At 36.6% G+C, this 22,308-nt stretch overlaps 2 protein-coding genes across 2 annotated transcripts in view; one reads left to right on the top strand and one right to left on the bottom strand.

Annotated features, from left to right (window-relative positions):
- Positions 1–392: 392 nt before the first annotated feature.
- On the bottom strand, positions 393–12,393 carry LOC137389839 (hypoxanthine-guanine phosphoribosyltransferase-like). The gene is made up of 7 exons (XM_068075970.1): positions 12,294–12,393; positions 11,947–12,080; positions 10,564–10,671; positions 9,930–10,067; positions 9,419–9,639; positions 2,158–2,603; positions 393–1,212 (listed from the first exon to the last, which is right to left on the bottom strand). The coding sequence occupies exons 2-7, from the start codon at positions 11,986–11,988 to the stop codon at positions 965–967; spliced, it is 1,203 nt and encodes a 400-aa protein (XP_067932071.1). The 5' UTR covers positions 11,989–12,080; positions 12,294–12,393; the 3' UTR covers positions 393–964.
- A 5,153-nt stretch (positions 12,394–17,546) lies between these two features.
- The window catches only part of LOC137392213 (PWWP domain-containing DNA repair factor 3A-like), a 28,510-nt gene continuing 23,748 nt past the window's right edge, over positions 17,547–22,308 (top strand). Inside the window, exon 1 of the mRNA XM_068078869.1 lies at positions 17,547–17,584. The gene's annotated coding sequence lies outside the window, so the exon portion shown is untranslated. The remainder of the gene's footprint in view (positions 17,585–22,308) is intronic.

The raw sequence follows: 22,308 nt of genomic DNA, 5'->3' as shown, positions 1-22,308 counted from the left end.
GTTAACAATGCATCTACTAACCTAACAGTTGGTTTATACCAAGTAAAGCATAGCTGACCACCGGAAAACAGTTGGGTGGAGAAAACATCAAGATAAATTGACCTGACCAAGCTTTGCCAAATATGTACCAAACCAGGAGTGACAAATCAAACATCAAAGTTCCCAACTGTCTATCCCTCTCCAACCTGTCTCAAAAGACCTCACTCGTGAATCAATTACCCTATCACTCTGTGGCACATGATTTATTAAAAATGCCGACTAGCTATCTTATCTTCAGTAGCCTGTGGCTTAAAAGCATATCAATCTTTTAACCAACAGGAGAAGAGATTATTCAGATATGGTTAGGTTGAACTCCAGTTGGCAGCCTCTTCACTGGATTACTTTGAGAAGCCTTATAGTATTTGCATCATTACTGTATTGAAACTTGGCACACGACCAAAAAGAAGGTTCTACTAGCAATAGATAAGAGTGATCACAATATAAAAAAGATAAACACAAAAATCAAAAGTAATAAGACTTGAACTAAGCCACAACGACAATGCCTCTAATTAGGCACAAAAAAGGAACACATCTAGTAACAAAAGAATAGAACAGTTTTGATTGCTTGATTGATTGACTATGGCACATATTGACAGGGAAAAGACTACAATCAGCAATTATAGAATGAAAAAAGCGGGCTTGCGCTGATGAGCTGATAGCGCAAGGTAGCACAAACAGATTAATGGCCTGCAACTATAGCACAATTAGAGACAAATTGCTTTATAATTTAATGCTGCTGATAGCAATACGACCCAACTCTAGAGAAGAGGACTGCGAAGATGTGGTCAACATTGACTAAGAGATAATTTTACCAGCCACAAAAGCTGCATGAGTAAAAATAATCGCTAGAGAGTGATATGTATGTGACATTAATATCATCAGCACCTAAATATCGGTACCTAAAACAAACAACTTTAGAGACAAATCAACACATTGCATATTTTCTTTTGCCAGTTTCGTTAATCACACAGATATGCTGCAAGTCGCGAAAATATTCATTGTAGTCAAGAGCGTATCCGACAACGAAATGATCAGGTACTTCGAATCCAGTGTAGTCGGGTCGGTAGCCACAGGAATGGGAAGTTCGCTTCACTAAAAGACTCGCTACTTTCACAGATCGAAGCTTGAACTTTTCCAAAGTTTTCAGCAGCTTCACCATGGTTTTACCAGTATCTATAAAATATATAAATGACCACTAGCCATGAATCAGTCTGAGGAATACAAGAATGTATGAAACCCTAACTGAGACAAACAGAGATGAGCATTCTTCTAAAGCTTGGTTTTCACCCCACCGTGAACAGACAGTGGTGTGCAGTACCCGAGGAGGGTATGTCTTCTCACCCCACCGTGAACAGCCAGTGGTGGGCAGTACCCGAGGAGGCTGTGTGTTCTCACCCCACCGTGAACAGCCAGTGGTGTACAGTACCCGAGGAAGCTGTGTGTTCTCAGCGCTTACAGTACCAGCGGTGATCCCCGGATTAAGGAACTGTCTGCTTCTAGACAACGGTATCTTTTACACATGGAGATAAGATATAACATGTGTTTCCGGGTCAAAGTCGTATTAATTTCCTTATCGTAATCGATAATATGAATTAATGGCAAAATCGAAATGACAATACATTCTGGGTGCGCGGGCTGCCTGTACACGGTTCTCACTACTGACAACATCCTGCAACCTAAGCCGGAGACCATAGCAAAGTTCAACTGGCTGACTTTGCTGGCGGCCACCGCCGGCAAAACATTTTTATAAGCAGACTTTTCTACTTGACAATCTTTTGCGTAGGACTAGACTTTTATCGCAATAGCCGATGTGAATACGAGAGATAGAGACAGGTCGTATCACTAGTTACATCATTTTGGGCATGTTTTTTCTTTTCCTGAGATAAATTTTTGTTGAATTTTATGTTCAAATATCTTGACAATGAGATCGCCTAACACAACAAACAACATCTCAACTGTTACACAAAAAATACCATCTTTTTAAATCAACTAAAACTTGACGCAATCACATCTTTAATACATTATTTATTAAAAACATACATACAATACCATAGAATGTAAAGGTATTTTTAGACATACATAACTATTCGGTATCATGAAGATCATTCTAACACTTACCTACAATATCCTCTACAATCAAGACATTTTTCCCAGAAAGAGATTCCAATGCATCACCTCCGACCACTTGTACTTCATCATTAGGCTTGTCATCTTTATAGCTTTTGAGCCTAATAAAGTCGACAGATAGAGGAAGAGGCTCCTCAGTAATTGTATTTAATATCTTCAGTCTATCAACTAGATCAGCGAAGAATTTGTATCCTCCCTTCAAAACGCATAAGCAGACAAGCGGTGCTGTGTTTAAATCTTCCTTGATGTCAAGCGCCATTTTCTCTACACGATCATCAATCAGCCCCTTTGGCATCATGACATGGGAAAGATCCTTTTCATAATGCTTTGGAATGCAAAACATGCCGAGTGGATAACCTTGGTAATTGTCTTCTATCACTATACAGCCGTGCTTCTCATACTGCTCAGATGATTCATTCTCAGCCATTTTGTTGGACCTACAGTAAATGCCAACTTGCACTATAACTTGATGCACAAAACGCTACACGAAGTGATGGGTAGTCGAGACTGAAGAGCGTTTTGAAGTGTGGTTGTCAAGCTGTTCTCAAAGAGCATTTAAAACTGATTTTTAAACTTGACTCAGCTTTATGTTTACTCATCTACCAAGTTGAAAGTTGCAGGTTCGAATCCTGTATGAAGCAACATTCTTTCCTAACCATCAACTGTGGCTTTGGATAGACAGACAGACATGGTTCTTATTATAGCAAATGTTTTTACCACCAATTCCGCGTTCCATGAGACTAGGAACCTAATATAACTTACTAGGGGAACACCCGGGTGTTAAAAAACAGCGGCAGGTATGTAGTGGCCTGTCACTTGCCGTTAGCCTGGCACATTGCTAATGGCTAATTTAAGCAAGCTAATAAACCTACCAAAAAAAGCCGTGAGAGCCATAATGAAGAGCGGTATGCGTATTTTCACCCACATAGCGACATATCACCCAATGAATCCATCAATAGTTGGATTCATTATTGTCGTAGCTTAATCGGTAAAATATTTGCCCGGCCAATGGGAGGTTCTGAGACCAAATCTTCTGCGATATGGATTCTTCATTTCAATAGCTATAGCTGGACAAACCGAATTACACACACACACAAACGTTGAGATTTATAGATGTAGGTTGCGCCTAGCTCCCATTCCTACATTCTGACACTTGGTCTATAATAAATATATTGGAGCAAGACAACAAAAAAGGGCATGTTTTGAAAGAACACAGAACGTCGAATCTTGGCTATTTATTTTGTTCAAAAATAAGACTAAGGTTACACCTTTTGATTTTGAAGAGAAAGCCGGAGTGTTACAATATTCAATCATTTGCCTTTAATCCCTTGACTTGGACTTTTTGACAGAATATTAAATTATGTAAAAAGGAACAAGTGGAACTAACCATTCATTATTGTCTTCAGCAGCTCAACTGCAGAACCTTAAAAGGCAAAACTATTGACATCAAAATAGACCTGCACGATGTTTCGGTTTGATTCGGTGGTTGCGGTTAGTTTATATTTAATTGAGCCGAATGTTTAATTTTCTGACATCGAACAAAACCGAAAACACCGGTTAACCGGTGTGAGTTTGAGGTGCGGTTTCGGTTTCCATATCATAAAAACTGTGTCTGCGTGCTTGGGCAGTTACACGGAATCTTCCATGGAAATTGACACTACTTTCTCTCGAAAGGTTTTTAATCTTTACTTTACATATACGTAGATATCACATCCATTCTCGAAAGCTATTTATCCCTCCCGCTGCCATAAACGCTTTTATGCGTTTTCTAGGGTCTACTGCCATAGATGCATTATTGCGACTTTCCCAGCAATTACGTAGTAACCTGTTTTTATTATTCGTTGACAACATAACCCGCGGTCTTTAAGACTTGTACGAAGATGACAGTGTTGTCCGAAAACTTCTTTAAAAGAATCAGCCTAAAACAACGAAGCAATTTCAAACTTTCTAACCTAAAAACGAACATTTTTTTGTGTGAGTTCATTTTTGTGTACCGCGTGCGAGTCAGAAAACAGGTAATTAGTTATGTTGATCACATTATGGCCAAATCAGATTTTTGTGATCATACTGATAATTAAAGTAGCGGCATTGTCTCTGATAGTGGTGAAAGTAACAGTTTTGTAAGAGTAAGGAACATTGTGGAGAATCGTTTTAGCTTCGCATCGATCGTAGCTTCACATAGCTTTATCATCGCACGAAGTATAGATCCATTGAATTTTTGGATAGCAATGTTGGTTAAAATGTTGTCAAAATAAAATATGTACCATAACAAACATGTTCTAGATAAAGATTGAAAAAAAATACTGTTTACATATCATGAAGCAATGTCGGCAGCTTTCGGTAAAATGGCTGGCACTGGGTAGATACTTGAATTTGTACATGGTTGGCAGTGAAAGAGTTAAATTTCATTACAAAAATCTGAAGTTAAGGTTCATGAAATGAGGATGTTCATGTTGCCTCGGTGTCAGGTTAACCGCAATCAATTGTGACATCGTTTGACACCGTGGTGAGTCCTCATGTGTGTCGGTTATAAACGGTGTTCGATTGAAGTTGAGGTCGATAACCGAATTGGCATGGGGAGACAAATCGTGCAGGTCTACATCAAAAGGTCACAATGAGAAAGGTGAGGGAGCATCTACAATTTCTCAATTATTTAACCATTTTTCAATGGAGTCGTTTAAGTATAATAACGATACAAAACACATATAAACCTATTTAAATATGTTACCAAGTCTTTGAAAAGTGTAGACAATATCCTAAACCTTACCCATCTGATCGGACAATACATAACTAGACAGATTAATTTGGCCTAAAATCGCCATTAAAACCTGACAAGCCTTTTTTAATCAAAATTAAGATCAGCCAATGAAGCGCCGATAAAGCCGTGCGACCGAGAGTAGAACCATTAAGTCATGCGCATTTCACGAGAAAAACATGCACATTTCACCAGTCGATGGCATTGCCCAATTGCCGAAGGTTGCTAATATCTTTCCGTTTTTAATATCTTGCAAAAATATTTAATTATAAGAATTATTCGATTTTATAAGATTATTCTAAGATTTAATTATAAGAATAATTATTCGAATTTATTTATCCGAAGGTTTCTGTAATAAACGTAGACCGTTTGAGGAGTAGACCCATTTACAGGTACCAAATTGTGGTACACAGTTTATCAGCCTATGTCTTCTTTGTCCAATTACCGAAGGTTTCATTAAATTATTTAGAACGTTAGCCAAAATTCTTCACATCTTATGTACATGCTAGGGTCGTACTACAATGCCCCTTTATGACGAGAACATTTTTTTTATTTTGCTTCAGTTTGCAGAAAACTTCCAGACGGGTGAATGCTGATGCTCGCTTTCTGTTACAGATCGCTATCAAAACCATTCTACATTCAACACAACCAACTTTCAAACTGTGTATATTACAAAGCAGCTTGCCATGTTACTTCTAATGTTGCATTTCAGAGATATAATAAACATATTTCATTATTGCTGTTGTTAAATTACATACAGTACAGTAGGTTAGGCCTACAGCTTTAACAACCAGCAGTACCCTATCTTTTTTCCATTATCACTTTGGTCATGGGCTGTATGACAGGGGAATGTCTAGTTTATTTAAAATTTATTTAAAGTTCATTTTAAAATGACACTTACAATTGCTGCAAGGCAAAATGCTTTTTATACATATATATATAAAATGAAACAACTCTAAAATATTATTTCACTTTGTGTTGACGACCAGGCTTATAATACATACTGGTAAAAGATCATTGTCAGTTTACCATCCAAGTCTAATGACATTTCAATTATAATCAACGGAGAAGACATCAAGACAATATCAAAAGCAAACCTATTATAGTATGCGCAAAATGATGTCAGTGCCATTTATTCAAAAGCAACTTGGGTATACCCCTGGAATTACAGAAAAGTGGAAGGTTAATTTTTTATGCTGTCTCTGTTACAGTAGCACCGGAGATATACTACTGTTACGCGGTTTCACAATATATATTATACTTCAATTTTACATGGAATATAGTGTAAACTTAAAGCCTGTCTCACAAAACGGATTTTTTTATAATATAGCATTTCTGAAAGCAGTTTTCATGATGAGTACCCATTAAGCAAAGAGTTTCTAATGTGATAAGCAAAACATGACAAACCTTAGAGTCTGTAGGCCTACTACACCTTATAGGATCTCTGACACCTGCCTAACTGCTCCACGCTATTCTTTCAGTAACACTGCTGCTCTCTGCAAGTTACGAAACGGTTTGCTACAGCTAAGGTTGCCAAACAGAACTTTCATACATGTATAATAGACAATTTATTGTTCTTTTAAAATAGTGGACAAACTTGCACCAGGTCCAAACCAGGAGACACAAGGATTAAACGAGTCACAAGCTGAATTTGCAACACGCCGTTCTCACACACCAATAACATACTATAAACTAAACTATATAACAATAAAACATCAAATGAGCGCTATCTATAAAAAAAACTATCAATGTTACAACTAACATTAAATCAAATAACGTAACGTCAAAAATCTCTAGCTTGTAAAAGAAATCTTATGAATAAGATTAACCCCAAATCATAACAGTATTATACAGCACTAACCTTCGGCAAGTGCAAAGATTAATTAATAAATCAAAAATAAAACATACTTGTTTTGTGTAGTTCTCTAGAGACAAGCTCTCTTTAAGACCATCAACTTCATCAGGTAACGCGGGACTAGTAATTTTGCGTATCGACATGCGGTTCACTTTTATAGCATTAATTCCACCCTTGGGTTTGTTACGTACACATAAACTCTCCGCCAAAGTGGAGGCTTAGGGCTACTAACAAAGTCGTTTTCGGCAACTCCGATTTTGGTCAATTTGCCTACATCGCAATAGAAGACGGAAAAGCCTTAGCTGGGAAAAGATAACTCCATAGATTTCAATTGTCATGTAAGCTTAGCTTCTCATCAATTCTACATCTACATTGTACATCATAATCTACATTTATTGTAATCTGGCTAATCTGAGACCGACTTTTTTGCTTTGAAAAATATTCTTTATAATTCTTGTCATAATTAGCATGTCAAAAAATAATACAAAATAGAAGTGCATGTACATAAATGTTGTTAGGTACGCACTTTTACTACTAGCTATAAGCTACCTATATTGACAGCGAATGCATAAATTTGCTATATTGAATCACTTAAATATATGTAGCAATAGTTTCATGTAAAAATGAGCAAATAAAATTTTTTTATTGGCCTTCAAATATGAGGACTGGAATACATACCGCTATTTTATATTAATTAAAACCTTTGAAAGCAAGAATGTTTGGTCTATAAATGTACGCAAATGAGATTACAACTAATGCTATTCAAAATCTATGTTTTCACAAGTTAGACAGATTAGCGATAGCTTCTAAAGCAAAGAAACAAATTCCAAAAAGCCCACAAGAATTACGTCTACACATTTAATAAAATTAGGTGAAAGACTTAACAAATTTTCAAACTTTCATTTACATTTAAGCTTTGTTAGCTAAAGACACTACTTACTGTATGAGGTCATTAATATCGATTCCTTCGATACTTTATAGCACTTGTTTTTACCATCTGCCTACGCAAGCCCTTTTGGCGTCCTTCTTTGTTTTTGACTAACATTATCTGTGATGTTTTTACAATAGCCAATAAAACGAACAATAATTCCATTCGCATTAGTTTTTACTAGAGACCATACAAATTACGTTTTGTGTATCACTCTATTAGAAGCAGAGTTGAGTTTATTGCCTGTCTGTCTATCTGTCTGTCTGGTCTATCTATCTAATAAAGATTGTGTTGACACGCATGCATTGCTTACGACTTTTTGTCAGAGTCATTCGAAGCATGACAGTCTAAGCCAACTTATGCAGTTCTAGTTCAATAGATAAAAGGTAACCAACCATTGCTGTGAATAAGCTGCTGTTAATAATTAGAGTTGTCTACTCTCGAAACTGCCAAGTAAAAGTTGCGCATTATACGTATATGCCAGGCTTACATCAATGAACAGCACATTTCTCTACTATTAAAGGCTACAGACTGTATGCAAGTCTCAAACAGAGGAATGCAGCCACCTGAATAATATTGTGGATGTTACCCCATTTTTGAGCAACCACAAAAAAACTTAGCAAATCATTAGACATACGAAATAGTTTTTACTGGTGAGTTTACATTATTCATCATGTATTAGAATTAATCCGAGATAAATTGCAACAGTGAGAAGCAATTGTAGTCCTTTAAAAAGGTTTCAAGTTGTAGTAAAAATGAAAATATGATTTACGGACATTACTGTTTTGCGTCACCTTCAGCCATGTTGATAGCTTTTTTAATTTTTTTATTTCTTTGGACGCACAGATTTTGGAAGAGTTTAGATCTTATTGGAAAAGTCATGCTTCCAGTTACAATGTTCTCTTAGTTGACTCGCTGCTTCCCAGTTTCTATAGATACCAGTAAACACAGCAAAACATGAGCTGAACTGCAATTCACTGTGATTCATCTTTTCTTACAGTGCTGATTGCTTGTTTATAGTGGACATTTTTCGAGCTACGATACCTTTCAATATTAGAAAGAGTGCGGAATTTCAACCAAATATAGTGTGTCTAGATTGATGTACTTGGCTTTACGCGGAGTTTAACGAATTTATGAAAGCTAAATAGCTGCTTTTATTTTGTAACACAAAACTACTACGTATATGATACTTTTTACACAAGTTAGTACTAAACAATAGATGCACAACAACACAGTATGTACTAATTACCTATTTACAATTTGGTTGTAACACAAAAGCAAGATTTTGTAACGCAAAAATTAAACTGTATGGTACTCTCTAATAACAGCAAGTATACGATGTACAGATACAGATTATGCAATACCCGAAACATTTGACACTAGATGGTTTTGTAAAGTAAAATGTATCATTGGTATTTAGAATGATTACAAAACCAAGCCAAGCATAGTCGCCGAACAGTTAGAAACTGGGTCCATATTATTTAAAACACTTTATGATCACAGTACACGATGGGTGCTATGCTATTACTAAGTCATCCAGCATAGTGATTGGTAATGTGTTTTAACATAACGATCAAATGAATTCTGCCAGATACCACTATTTTTGACATACATTCATGAGGAATTGGAATCAAATAAGCTGATTTTCCAAAAATTCAGAATTCAGATAAATGTAGATTATCAGACAAGAAATTTTTGTAATGATTTTACTCACAGCCTTTTTTTGAATGCAGCTTGCAAATGATTCTTGAGATCACGGTTGGTAGGCCAAAATCTTCGGTTGGATCTGTCTGGCATCTCTTGCCCTTTGAATCTCTCTTTCCTGTGCGTCTCGAGATGAGGTTTGAGGTCTCTCACTAAGACAACGCCTTGTGCTACTAGCTCATGTATCAGCTTTTTTATGTCATCATCTATCGATTGATGCATTCCATTTTGCTATATAAACAGAAATGTACATAAATGATCTGTGCTCAAATAGAATCTCAGCTCTACAGATGTGAATCAAATTCATATTTCTTAAACTCTGAATGTGATTAGAAACTGACGGTAACCCAGACACAGATTTCATGACCAATAATTTTCCGTTCGAATGTAGAATTCATTCCATAGCCAACAAATATAATAACATTCAATATTCATTCCAATCATTTTACAATACAACTCAGCCAAGATATTATACATGTCCCCATTAGAATATGAATACCCAGGAGCCTAACAAATCATACCTTCCCAGTTGGGTGCATTCTGTGACTTGAGATTTCAGGGATACTAACTTCAAAGACCTCCTCAATCTTAGGATCCTTGGAAGTGTTCAATAAACCAAGCACTTTACGCCGCTGATATTCATTGATATTTTCTGTTAACTGCAACAATACAATGTAACAGTCTTTTATTTATAAGGCTTTTGTAAGGATGTAACACCCCTTGTAATTGGTCAGTGTTTACCGCATGCAGCAATCGCTGTCAAAACCAGGAGTGATCTTATGACATGTTTGGTGAATGAAGGAGCAAGCACGTGTGACAATGGGAAAGACTAGACTGCCTCCGGGTCTCCTGTGATACCCGCTCACTCTATGACGACGGCGGCACCTTTGCTGATGCTAAAGTAGGATCAGATAACTCTACAGCTATTTCCATGATATAATGACATGAATTTAACATGCATCAACAAAATGTTTTTTGTTCTGTTTTTAACAAAGACAGGTCTAATGCAAAATGACCTCACTTATTTAAATTTTTTATAAAATCCTATCAGATAGTATTGCAAGTCTTACTTGTAGACATGAAGTAAAGAAGTTCTATGATTAGCAAACATGCTGTAGCATATTTCTTATATGCAAATAAACAATCCACACTCACTTTGTACTCTGGGTAACACACCATCCTTCTAACACACAGTGTTGCAGGACAATTCTTCTTCACTGTATTTTGACATCGCTTTTTGGTTGAGTGTTTGATTAGTTGTTTCTAGCAAATAAAATGTTAGCATTCCTTGTGTTATCATCTTTAAGCTTTCCTACTAGATAGACTTATGATAGACTTATGATAGACTTATGATAGAATATTTGAAGAGCTGGTTCAGTTTTACTCACAACTAGCTGAATGCCCGGAGTTGCACGGGTTATAAAAGTTTTGCACAGAAAATCTATTTTCCAGCAACATATACAACATTCACCGTTTCAATTTTTAGATAAAAGTGTTTGTTTATATCTGTAAGTGCTATAAGTTTAATTAAGTTTATGCTATATAGAAATATATATTTATAGCATTTTGGGGAAGTCTGGGCATGTATTTTCTCTTAGTATTTCAAGCTTCTAACAGAAGTGTGAAGAGTGCGCATTTCAAACAATCGCCATTACAGATTGGCAGGTGTAATAAGTATGTCCACAATTATTTTACAGTATGGCAAGGCGGTTGCGTGGCGTAGTAGTTAGTGTACTGGTCTGTAAAACCAATGTTTCCGAGTTTAATCCCAGAGCGGAGCAGTTTTTTCAGGCGTATTATACCTCCATAACTGGACATACGATAAACCAACAAACCAACAATTAGATTTATATAAATATATAGATTAGCCAGATAATTAGGCTTGTTACTGTATAGTTAGTGTACTGGTCTGTAAAACCAATGTTTCCGAGTTTAATTCCAGTGCGAAACAGTTTTTTTCAGGCGTATTATGCCACCATAACTGGACATACGATAGACCAACAAACCAACAATTAGATTTACATAAATATATAGATTAGCCAAATAATTAGGCTTGTATTGCGAAACTCAAAAAAGCTTTGATCACTACAGAATGTTGAGGCCTCACACTATCCAACACCGAAATGTACAACCATGTCACACTATCCAACACCAAAATGTACAACCATGTCACACTATCCAACACCGAAATGTACAACCATGTCACACTATCCAACACCAAAATGTACAACCATGTCACACTATCCAACACCGAAATGTACAACCATGTCACACTATCCAACACCAAAATGTACAACCACAACATCCTGACAAAATTAAACCAGTTTAGTAAACATAATGTAAAAATTGTATTATCTTAATAATGTGACTCACATTGGTATTACAAAACAGGATAATTAATCTATTTAAGAACATTCTTAGAGGATATGACGGCTATATGCATTCCTCAAAATACATATACACTACAATCAGTACATATATATGTATTTCTGTATGTATTTATATGTATATGACTATTAATACACAATACTTTTTTACCTCTCTTTTAGCTTTGTATTTCATTTTCTGTTTTATATTCATATCTCTTCCCTCTTTGCATTGGTATGTCTTAGTGCCTATCACGGTTGTTGCTATTCCTTCCACAAATCTTTTCCCCCTTCTTGCTATCTTTTCTATTTCATCCCAATAATAGTAAGTCATGTTATTGAAGTCTCGATGAAAATACGTGAATGTGGGTGAGCATTAAATATACGAGTCCGAGTTGCCATAACAAGTTCTAGCATGGAAAATAAACTCATATGCTTATTAATCAGGACTCTCAGCCATAACTACTTGCTCCAGTAATGAGCACAACACAAAGACTGTGCCAGGAATCAGTCACTCACCAAAATCCAAAGGTGTTGTAAATGATTTTTCTGCCCTTATGGGCACAAACTTCACCGTGTGTTCATTCTCATGTCTATTAACCACCGCTTTCACTTCATTCAAAGATGATACTCTCGTAACCCCCACCTTGCTGAAACAGAAAGTATTTTTAATTATGAGAGCATTAGTTTGTTAAAATAAAAAGTCCCTTATGTACGCTAATCCTTCAAGTCAAAGTTTGGAAGAAACACACTTAAAAGTCATAACAATGGTATTCGGGTGAGCTTTGGATCCGTGTCACTAGGTTTGGATAGTAATTACAATTCAAATATGAGCAAACTCCGCAGGGTTTTAAAACTTTGTCCTTGTTTAATAATTACAACACAGTATTGGGCCATGGGTAGCTAGTAATATGTGTCTGTATGGCTACCATGTGCTATGGGTAGCTAGTAATATGTGTCTGTATGGCTACCATGTGCTATGGGTAGCTAGTAATATGTGTCTGTATGGCTACCATGTGCTATGGGTAGCTAGTAATATGTGTCTGTATGGCTACCATGTGCTATGGGTAGCTAGTAATATGTGTCTGTATGGCTACCATGTGCCATAGGTAGCTAGTAGTATGTGTCTGTATGGCTACCATGTGCCATGAGTAGCTAGTAGGATGGATGTGTCTGTATGGCTACCATGTGCCATGAGTAGCTAGTAATATGTGTCTGTATGGCTACCATGTGCCATAGGTAGCTAGTAATATGTGTCTGTATGGCTACCATGTGCCATGGGTAGCTAGTAGGATGGATGTGTCTGTATGGCTACCATGCTAAACTTTTATACAATTACGTACTTTTGATACTATATTTTTATTACTACTAATACTTCTAGTATCTACAGTACATATAGTATATGTATTCACCCAACCATCCTCCCTTATTGCTTCCTCCTTTGCCTGCCAAACTCTCTCCTTCGTCACTCATACCGATTATGTGTATGAAGTAGTATAGTATACCAGGTTCCTATTGTGTAGCTTCCAGTTTCTTTGACATTACTTATACTACTCATACTGTCCACTCAATGCAGTACTGCTACTAGTAATTAGACAATATTGTATCGGGAAAACAGCGAGCCAACTAAGAAAATATGGTAACCGGAATCGTGACTTTTCCATTCGGAACTATACATAAAGGTAGATAGAACCCTAACTAATCGAAGAGTGTTAAGCCAACACGGATCCACTTATTCTTTTTGTTGAAGGGAAGTTTTATCTGTGTATGCAATCTATGTTTATATGTTTTGTCTAAGTTTTATCACTATGTATGCGATATCCTGAAGAAAATGCTGGATATTTAAATAGGCATAACCAACATTTGTAATTGGCTTCTGGAGTACTTGAATCATATCACCGTGTCCCATTATTTTTTTAATATGAGTTGATTCTTAAAGTATTGAATAATAATTTAAGAAACAACAACAACTAAAACCATTGTGTAGCAATAAAAAATAGAAGCAGTGGTGGGTATGGGTGAAAGGAGGACGTGATAGTAGTCCGCAGTGGCGGATCTAGTATTTAGTACTAGAATAGTAATAGTAAGTAATAATAAATAATAATAATAATACTGTGGAAGCAATAGCGCTAAAACCAGTTATGAAAATAGTGAATGGAAGCCAAAACATGGGAATTAAAACATGAAAGGCAACTCTGAAACAGTGACAAAACAGCAACATTAAAGAGCACTCACTCTCTGTGATAACAAATTATGTATAACGTGTACTTTACCGCCTTTTATGAGCAGCGTAATTGTGTTCCGCTGCAAGCAACTTGCTCTGTGTAGGGAATTGTGCATCTGTTAGAGTAGCTGTATTTGAGGCTGAACTTTTAAGCTTTCGTTTACTGGTTGCCTTGAGCTACAAAATGAAAAGCGTGTAAAGCTCGGTTTTATTTTAAAGCAAAATTATGCTTCTCTCATGACATGTACCTCCTGAGTACGCCTCTCTCATGGCATGTACCTCCTACGTATGCCTCTCATGGCATGTACTTCCTGCATATGCCTCACATGTCATGTACCTCCTAAGTACGCCTCTCTCATGGCATGTACCTCCTATGTATGCCTCTCATGGCATGTATTTCTTGCATATGCCTCACATGGCATGTACCTCCTGCACATGTCTCTCTCATGGCATGTACCTCCTGCATATGCCTCTCGTAGCATGTACCTCCTGCATATGCCTCTCATGGCATGTACCTCCTACATATGCCTCTCATGACATGTACCTCCTGCATATGCCTCTCTCATGGCATGTACCTCCTGCGTATGCCTCTCTCATGGCATGTACCTCCTACGTATGCCTCTCATGGCATGTACCTCCTGCGTATGCCCCTCATGGCGTGTACCTCCTGCGTATGCCTCTCATGGCACCTACCTCCTGCGTATGCCTCTCATGGCATTTCAGGATTAAACTATGCCAATGAATCTGTTTACCTATGCGATATAAGAGCTACACAGGTTATCCAGGATACATAACTAGACGCATAGGGTGTAGTAAAATGGCTGTGTTTCCGTATGCTGTATTAACAATCTGCACCATTCAGAACACTGAGATGGCTCAATCACAGTATAAATGCATTACCTTAACATGACCTGCTGCCACTGTTGATATGCGCTAGATCAAATGGCATGTAGCCTTGTCTACTTACTTTGCTAGCAGGTAAAGTAGTCTATGTGCCTAGAAAGTTTGACCGCAGTACCATATCTACCCAACAGTACTTTCGTTCACTAATCATCAAAATGTCCCAGCTAAATTTTGTAGCTCTTCATTCAATACATTGTCTTCATTGGCAAGATTGTTTATTCAAAGGGAGAAAAGGGGAAAATGTGGAAAGTGAAATAAGAAGACGGTTGAGACAAGCGAAAGACGGGGAGGGTGGGGGGACAAGGAGGGTTGAGGGCGGGTTTGCTGCTACTCATTATATACCTGCAGGTGACTTGGGGTGTTGAATATGGATGGAATTTCCCCTGACTTCAAATACCTCTTCCCATCTAGCACTGCTGTAAAGCTGTCAGATGGAAAATGATCTGAGCAAAGTCGAGAAAATTCACTCGGAGTGAACCCTTCGCGTTTCAGCGCTGTGGTCCATGCTGCTGAAGTCACTGGATCAGAAGGAAACCTGCAACCAATACCAAGTACTTGAGTATGGTTGCAGTGGGAGATAGTAAAATGTTTGAATTTTGATAAGATGCCTACCACATCATTCAAAGACATATGTGAAATGTTCCTAATACCTGTGGTAGGACTTGTCAGGTGCTTTCGATGAGTTGTTGCTGCAGCCAAATGCAGCACAAAAATTTGGCATGGTTTTTGTTAGAACAACATGCTGCAATTAAAACAATATTGTCAATGCAGTAGTAAAATTAGAAGGGTCTGTTTTAGAATTTTCTGCAACTGCTCAGCCTTTAGAGAAAAAGTTGTGTGGTGAGAAGATATCTCTACTCTTACTTCTGCAGAAAAAATCCTGAAATCTGCAAAAGCGAGAAACTGGTAAAAAAGAATGTTGTTGACTGTCACTATCTCATACAATACTATTGGATAACTGCATTCTCATGTTGTCTACGCAAATATCTTATTCCTTTGTAGCAACAACTGGTAATTTGATTCAAGTGTGAAAAAAAATTGTCAAACGAATAATTGTGAAAATTTTATTTACTACCATTATTATCATCTTTTATCATTTATTTACCATTATTATTCACTTTTTATTATCAGTAGTGCAATAAGTGAGACAAGCAATAAGTTCACCAACTAGTAAAAGGTGTCTGTATGGGTGAAAAAGTGAGACAACAGTAGTTTGTAGCAAAGTGGAGATCCCATACTATTTTGACTAATAATTATTAGTTCAAAAATATAGTTATAACAATATTAATTAGTGGTCTGATTGATGAGAGTTGAAGAACAGGCAATAAATAACTAATTACATAAAATGATAATTATTTTATAATAATATTAACTATTATTATTATTGAATAATGATTTAAGAAACAACAACTATTAAAACTACTGTGTAGTAATAAAAATAGTGGTAGTAGTGATGGTTATGGGTAAGAAGAGGAAGCGATAGTAGTCAGCAGGTGCTGGTGGATGAGTGTGTAGTAATTAGTACTAGAATAGTATATCTTCATAAGTAATATTAATCAAAATAGTACAATAATAATGCAGTGGCAGCAAACCACTTGAAAGAAATAGTGAATAGAAGGCAAATAAAAATAATGAATTTTTGCAATAACAATTAGACATATTTGGCAGTATTGGGGACATGTATTGAAACCATTTAAAAGCTACACAAGGGCTAGCCATGATTAGAAGGGTTTTGAAATTAGCTGACACACTAAACAGTAGTCTATTTTTCGTTATGTATGGTTTTTAATATGGTTCTTAGAACTGAGGTCATTAGGAAAAAAACATTTTAAAACAGCTTGAGAAGCTACAACATAAAACAGCACTCTGTTTTTCAACATCAAAGAACATATAAGCTTTAGAAAACTGAGAGAAGATACTGCGAAAAAGGAAGAAAATGAAGGCATAGACTGTTTGTTAGGTATGTAGCTGAAGGTATTGAGCCACCATTCCAGTGCTGTAGCATAGGTTATAATGCTCGTCAAAGAGCAAACATCTAAACACCATATACAAAACCGAACTGCTTTTCAGTCCTTTTGGCCTCGTACACCAAAGGGAGTTAATATCTCGAAGAGTATTTAACCAATGATACGCAGCCCCGGCTGTATATCATTGATTTAACACTCGTAAATAAAATTGGAGACAATGAAAAAACAAACATATCTAAACGAAGTTCCTATTTAGAACCACTTTTCTTAATTACAAAGATATTGTGTTCTCAGACTCCTTTACGCACTACGAGTGCGGTCTTAGTGGGAAAATCCAACCATAATGATTTGAGCTCTCTGGATCCGGAAACAAAGCTAACGCAACAAACAAATAGATGTATGGCGACACCATACATGTACTTCCAACTAAAGTATTAAGTGGGTCGAGGTTAGCTCGCTTTCACGCGTAGCGAAGTTACTTACTTGTTTAGGAACATACCAGTAGGTCTACTCTCTACGCTTAAGACTCTATTTTATGGTTAGGAATCCCATCTACCTCTATGGAACTCCACAGTCCCAATGTTTTCCGACTTTGTTCGCTTATAGACGAGTACATGTATGCCGAATCTTTGGTAGCTTGTACGACGAGTCGTCCGAATATCGATTTGCCAAAGTTGAATATTCGCGACATCGATTAATCGAAATATTTTATAAAGGTACATATACATACAAATGTAGTTAGTTTATGATTTTTTACTGTGTCACTAAGCTTACACATTGTCTATTTTATTCATTTTATGTTCAAGAGTTTATATGGGCAAAAATGTTTGACTTTCTCAAGACAAATTTATTTAAATTGTAAAACAAGTTCATTTGAATTTTGTGCACTTGTAGGTATCTTACATAAAGCAATGCCTCCATTATTTTATACAGTGTTGTAGTTAGTAAGTAGGCTTGCAGCAACGAACAAAATTGCTTGAAAATATACTGAGTAAAAGAGTAGATCAGTATTTTTTGGGAGCATATCTAGTTTAGTTTGTTGCGATTATCCTCTCGTTAAATTTAAGCTTAATAGATACTCGGTTTGAATTAAAAATAGTTCATAAAACCGCACTCAAAGTGCGTAAAAGAGTGTGGGAATACAATATATTGGTAATTAAAAAACGGTTCCAAATAAGGACTTTGTTTTGTGCGTGTAATGTTTTTTCGTTGTCTCTAACTTTATCTGTGTGTGTTAAATACTATTTAAGATCACAACTCCTTTAGTGTACAAGGCCAAAAAGACTGATAAAACAGATTGGTTTTCATATATGGTGCGTAGGTGTTTGCTCTTTCACGAGTATTATAACCTATGCTATCACACTAGAACATTGGCTTGATACCTTCAGCCTCTGACCTGCAAACAGTCTATGCTTCTCTGCTTTCTTCTATCCTTCAGTGACGGAATACCAGCATCTTTTTCTCAGTTTTGTAAAGCTTATCTGTTCTTTGAGGATGAAAAACAGAGTAATGCTTTCTTTTGTCGCCTTTCAAGCTGTTTAATGTATTTTTTCATTAAAATCCCAGATCTGAGAAGAATACTCAAGCAAGGGTCTGACCGAAGAAAATAGGCAACTTTTTAGAATATTCTATAAATAGTAAGGTGAATAGGATTATGTCTGTTTCTTATCATTGTCGCTCGTAGTGAGAGGATTCACCTTTTATAATAAGCTTCTGTTTTCATCTGCATTTTATCATGTAGGCCTACAAGTGGATTCCAGTTTCAAACCATTAGATAAAGAGAACTATAATCTATGTGCTAGTATGTGTATATATGACAGACCGACATTGCTAGATGTATAAGCATAAATGCTGACTTTCAATAAGATAAAATTGGAAACAAGTATGTCTCATAGGTGGTGACTTTACATTCGATCTTGAGAGGAACCGCTTGATGGCTTGGCGATACCTGTTTTAGGATGCAGAGTCTACAGTGTGTGAACACCATGTATTCGGTGGAATGTCTGACCAATAAAGTTTGTGTTGATAAGAAACAGACAAACACTAAACTGATTGCGGCTCTGGCCTTTTTGCTATGTTCCCTCAGTGTAGTGGCAATGCACTAGTCTGACTGATTTGTCATATTGATTAATTCATTTTCAAAAATTGCTGAGCGGAGGCCTTTTATCAGAATTAACAACTACAAAATGTAATAACAGGCGGATTTCTAATTTATAAATACAGTGTAATATCTGTAACATATTTCAAAGCACTTAAATTGCTCTCGAGAATTGGCATGGCTCTAAAATTATTTGTCTTCTCCCACAAAACTGGCTTTAGGGCGTAAATCAAAGATAGCCAAACTATGGTTCGAGGGCTAAATGTGGCTCACTTTCCTATTTGGAGTGGCCCATTTGTTCGTGAAATTCACTGAATTTGTTATGCATAACTTACATGTATGTGCTGTATTATTATTGTATCCGGAAACTCTGCATCACACCTCATTCTGTTTTGACCAAATCCACAGTTATCTATATGTATAGAATTCGAGTGTCTGTTGTTTGTGTATCCAGTTATAGCGATAAAGTTATAGGAACAAAAAATCTGCATTGCACTGGATGTGAACTCGAAACCTCCAGTTCTGCAGACAAACGTGCGATCCATTATACTTCGCGTTCAACTGGCTATACTAGGAAATAAATTGTGCAAATACTTATCACACATGAAGTTGCAAAGACAGTGTTTTCTGACTAAACAGATATTGTTGACAAGCTGCATTCTCAGCAAACATGTACAAGGCATGAGGATGAATTAGCTAATGAGTTAGTGAGGCAACTATGTGCAGAAGGGCATAACACACAATGGTATTAATTAGCCATAGATGAATCCACAGATATTTTGGGTGTGGCACAACGAGCCATATTTATCAGGTAAATGTATTTCTGTTTTCATGATTTGTTGCATAAAAATACAATTTCGCTGTAATATTTATGGATGCAGTTGGGAAGAACAAAATTTAGAGATGCATTGAATACAGACAGCTACCCCAGGGGGTTCACTCTCTTTTATTCATCCTCAAGGGCTTGACGAAAAAAGCACATGTTAGGGGTGTTTTTGGTGGACTGACACTCTAGAGTGTTTTCATAAAAAATAGTATGTTTTTTAGCTTGGTACATGAATACCCCTTTCTACACAGTGGAAAGGGGTATTCATGAGCAAAAAAGGGGCAATTAGTCTGCGGTGATAAAGTGATAAGGGGTAGTTTTTTATCAATGTAAAAGTCAGTGTAAAGGGTGCATTTTATAACAGCTCAGACTAGCCCTTGGGGATGAATAGAAGAGAATGAACCCCCTGGGACAGCTACATCGTGTTAGCTGTTTGTAAGATGTAGTTCTTGTTTCTAATATTTGCAAAATCCTTGTTTGTAGATTTTTTAATGGAAAAAAACTTGCAGAACAGCTGCTAACTCTTGTTGACATTGAATGAGAAAACAGGATCTACAGTACATACAGTAACCTTGGAGAAACTAAGAGAAGCAGGACTGTCTCTTACCAATTGTGTTTCTGTTACCACTGACAGACACCAGCAATGACTGGCATGGAGCAGAGAGTGTTAGGGCGATTGAAAATGAGTCAGCCTAAACTGCTAGATTCCATTGCATAATTCGCTAAAAACTTATAGCAAGCTCAATGAAGATTTCCTCATGTTGATGACAAATGCAAGGAAGATGGTCAACTACCTAAGAGCAAATTAGCACTTGAGACTAAAACAGTTTTTAAGAGATTGATGCCCAGTATGATGAGCTTCTCACCCATAAAAAAGTGCATTGGCTCAGTAAAGGAAATGCTCTCAGCAGAAGATGGCAGTTGCAAGACTTGCTGGTTTTTTTAATTGTGTGGTTCAAGCGCTCAGATGTTTGTTAGCATGCTAAAAAGTGAAGAAGGCATGGCCAATATGGCTTTCTATGTTGACATTTGCTGGCACCTCAACACACTCAATTTGAAACGGCAAGGAAAGCCATCAATAGTTGACATTCATTCAGCTGTGAAGTCATTTGGTTTGCAGCTATTATTATTCACAAGTGACATTTAAGCAAATATGCTGCACTTTTCTTGTTTCTAGTTATTGTGAGATAAAAAGGCGGACATTGATGTCCAAAACCACTGTGACTATGGCAAAAACCGCGTCAGGAGTTTTTAAAGTGTTAATGACTGACAAGCTAGAAAGGTTGACTCAGCTCATTAAAGCGCTTTTGATAGCTACAGTAAAATGGATAGTGATTGGGCATTGGTTATATGTGAACTTCCTAATGACTTGTCAGTGGCTGCCATGCAGATAGACCTCTGTGACCTGCAAGCTGCAGAGATTGCCTTGACCCCGGAGTTTTGTAACAAAGCTGCAACAAAGGCATTGTATCCTAACATGACTAGCATTTTGGCTGTGTACAATATGTTTAGCAACATATCTATGCGAGACTGCATTTTCTAAGATGAACCTTACCAGACCTTACCAGACCTAACCAACGATCTTTCCTCATACCAGACCACCTTCATCAATCAATGATATTATCATGTACCCAGATGGAACCAGACTACAAAAACATTTTGAGTGCTCAAACCCATCAAACTCCATCTTAGTCATTAGAACTTTGTTGTAAGTCCGTACTTTGTGTGCTCGCCAATAATCTATGTATAATTACATTGCTCTGATGTATTTTAGTCCATATGTATTATTTATAATTTATATTCTGTTTGAAAGTAGAATAAATATTGTTCACTGCCTGTGTTCATTACCTGTTTTACTATTGTTTTTTGTGAAAATGCATGTGGTTATAAAAATGAAAAGCTGCTTGATTTCTTAAATCAGGCTCTCTAGCCAAAAGGTATAGCCATTTTTTGATGTAAACCCTGTCGGTTAAGATCTTGTAACTTTTCTTCATCAGTAATTCTACCGCCAGGATGACCATTTTTTCTGCCTCATGTAATGCCTGTTACCTTTACCTAGTGTACCTTTACCTTCTAATATTTTGAGGTATGTAGCACCCTGAGTAAAAAATCTTTTCAGAGCACTATGAATTTTTACTGTAAGCATAGCTATTCAGTTTTGTGACTATCATGCATCAGCAATGATGATTTTTTTAAGGAATACGGCTGGATACAGATTTTCCTCATTTTCACCCATGGCTGAAAGGTATTGTCAGTTAGTTTCTAATTCTCTCTTTAAGGCACCATATGTTACAAAAAGTGTTCTGTTCTCATTTATTTCATTAACGAATGTTATCAATAAAATATGTTAAAGCTGGTTAAAGCTTCAAATCTTGAGTTCAGTTTTAAACTAAACATATTTTAATTACATTATTTTATCAGCTAATTTTCATCATTTCTGTGTAATTGAAGTGCTAAATTGCATATTCTGACAATGGTAAAGTATAGAAAACAGTTTTGGCGACTTGATATATAAA

This window comes from Watersipora subatra, chromosome 3, assembly GCF_963576615.1.
Source record: "Watersipora subatra chromosome 3, tzWatSuba1.1, whole genome shotgun sequence".
Classification (NCBI taxonomy): Eukaryota; Metazoa; Bryozoa; class Gymnolaemata; order Cheilostomatida; family Watersiporidae; genus Watersipora; species Watersipora subatra.
Note: the sequence above shows the minus strand (reverse complement) of the source record. Positions and strands in the feature narration are given on the sequence as shown.

Excerpts from the sequence above, each read along its gene's own strand:
- LOC137389839 (XM_068075970.1), bottom strand. The coding sequence starts at position 11,988 with ATGAATATAAAACAGAAAATGAAATACAAAGCTAAAAGAGAG. Across the intron at positions 10,672-11,946 it reads AATACAAAGCTAAAAGAGAG|AAACAACTAATCAAACACTC; the intron begins GTAAAAAAGTAT and ends TTTATTTGCTAG. Across the intron at positions 9,640-9,929 it reads GAATGCACCCAACTGGGAAG|CAAAATGGAATGCATCAATC; the intron begins GTATGATTTGTT and ends CTGTTTATATAG.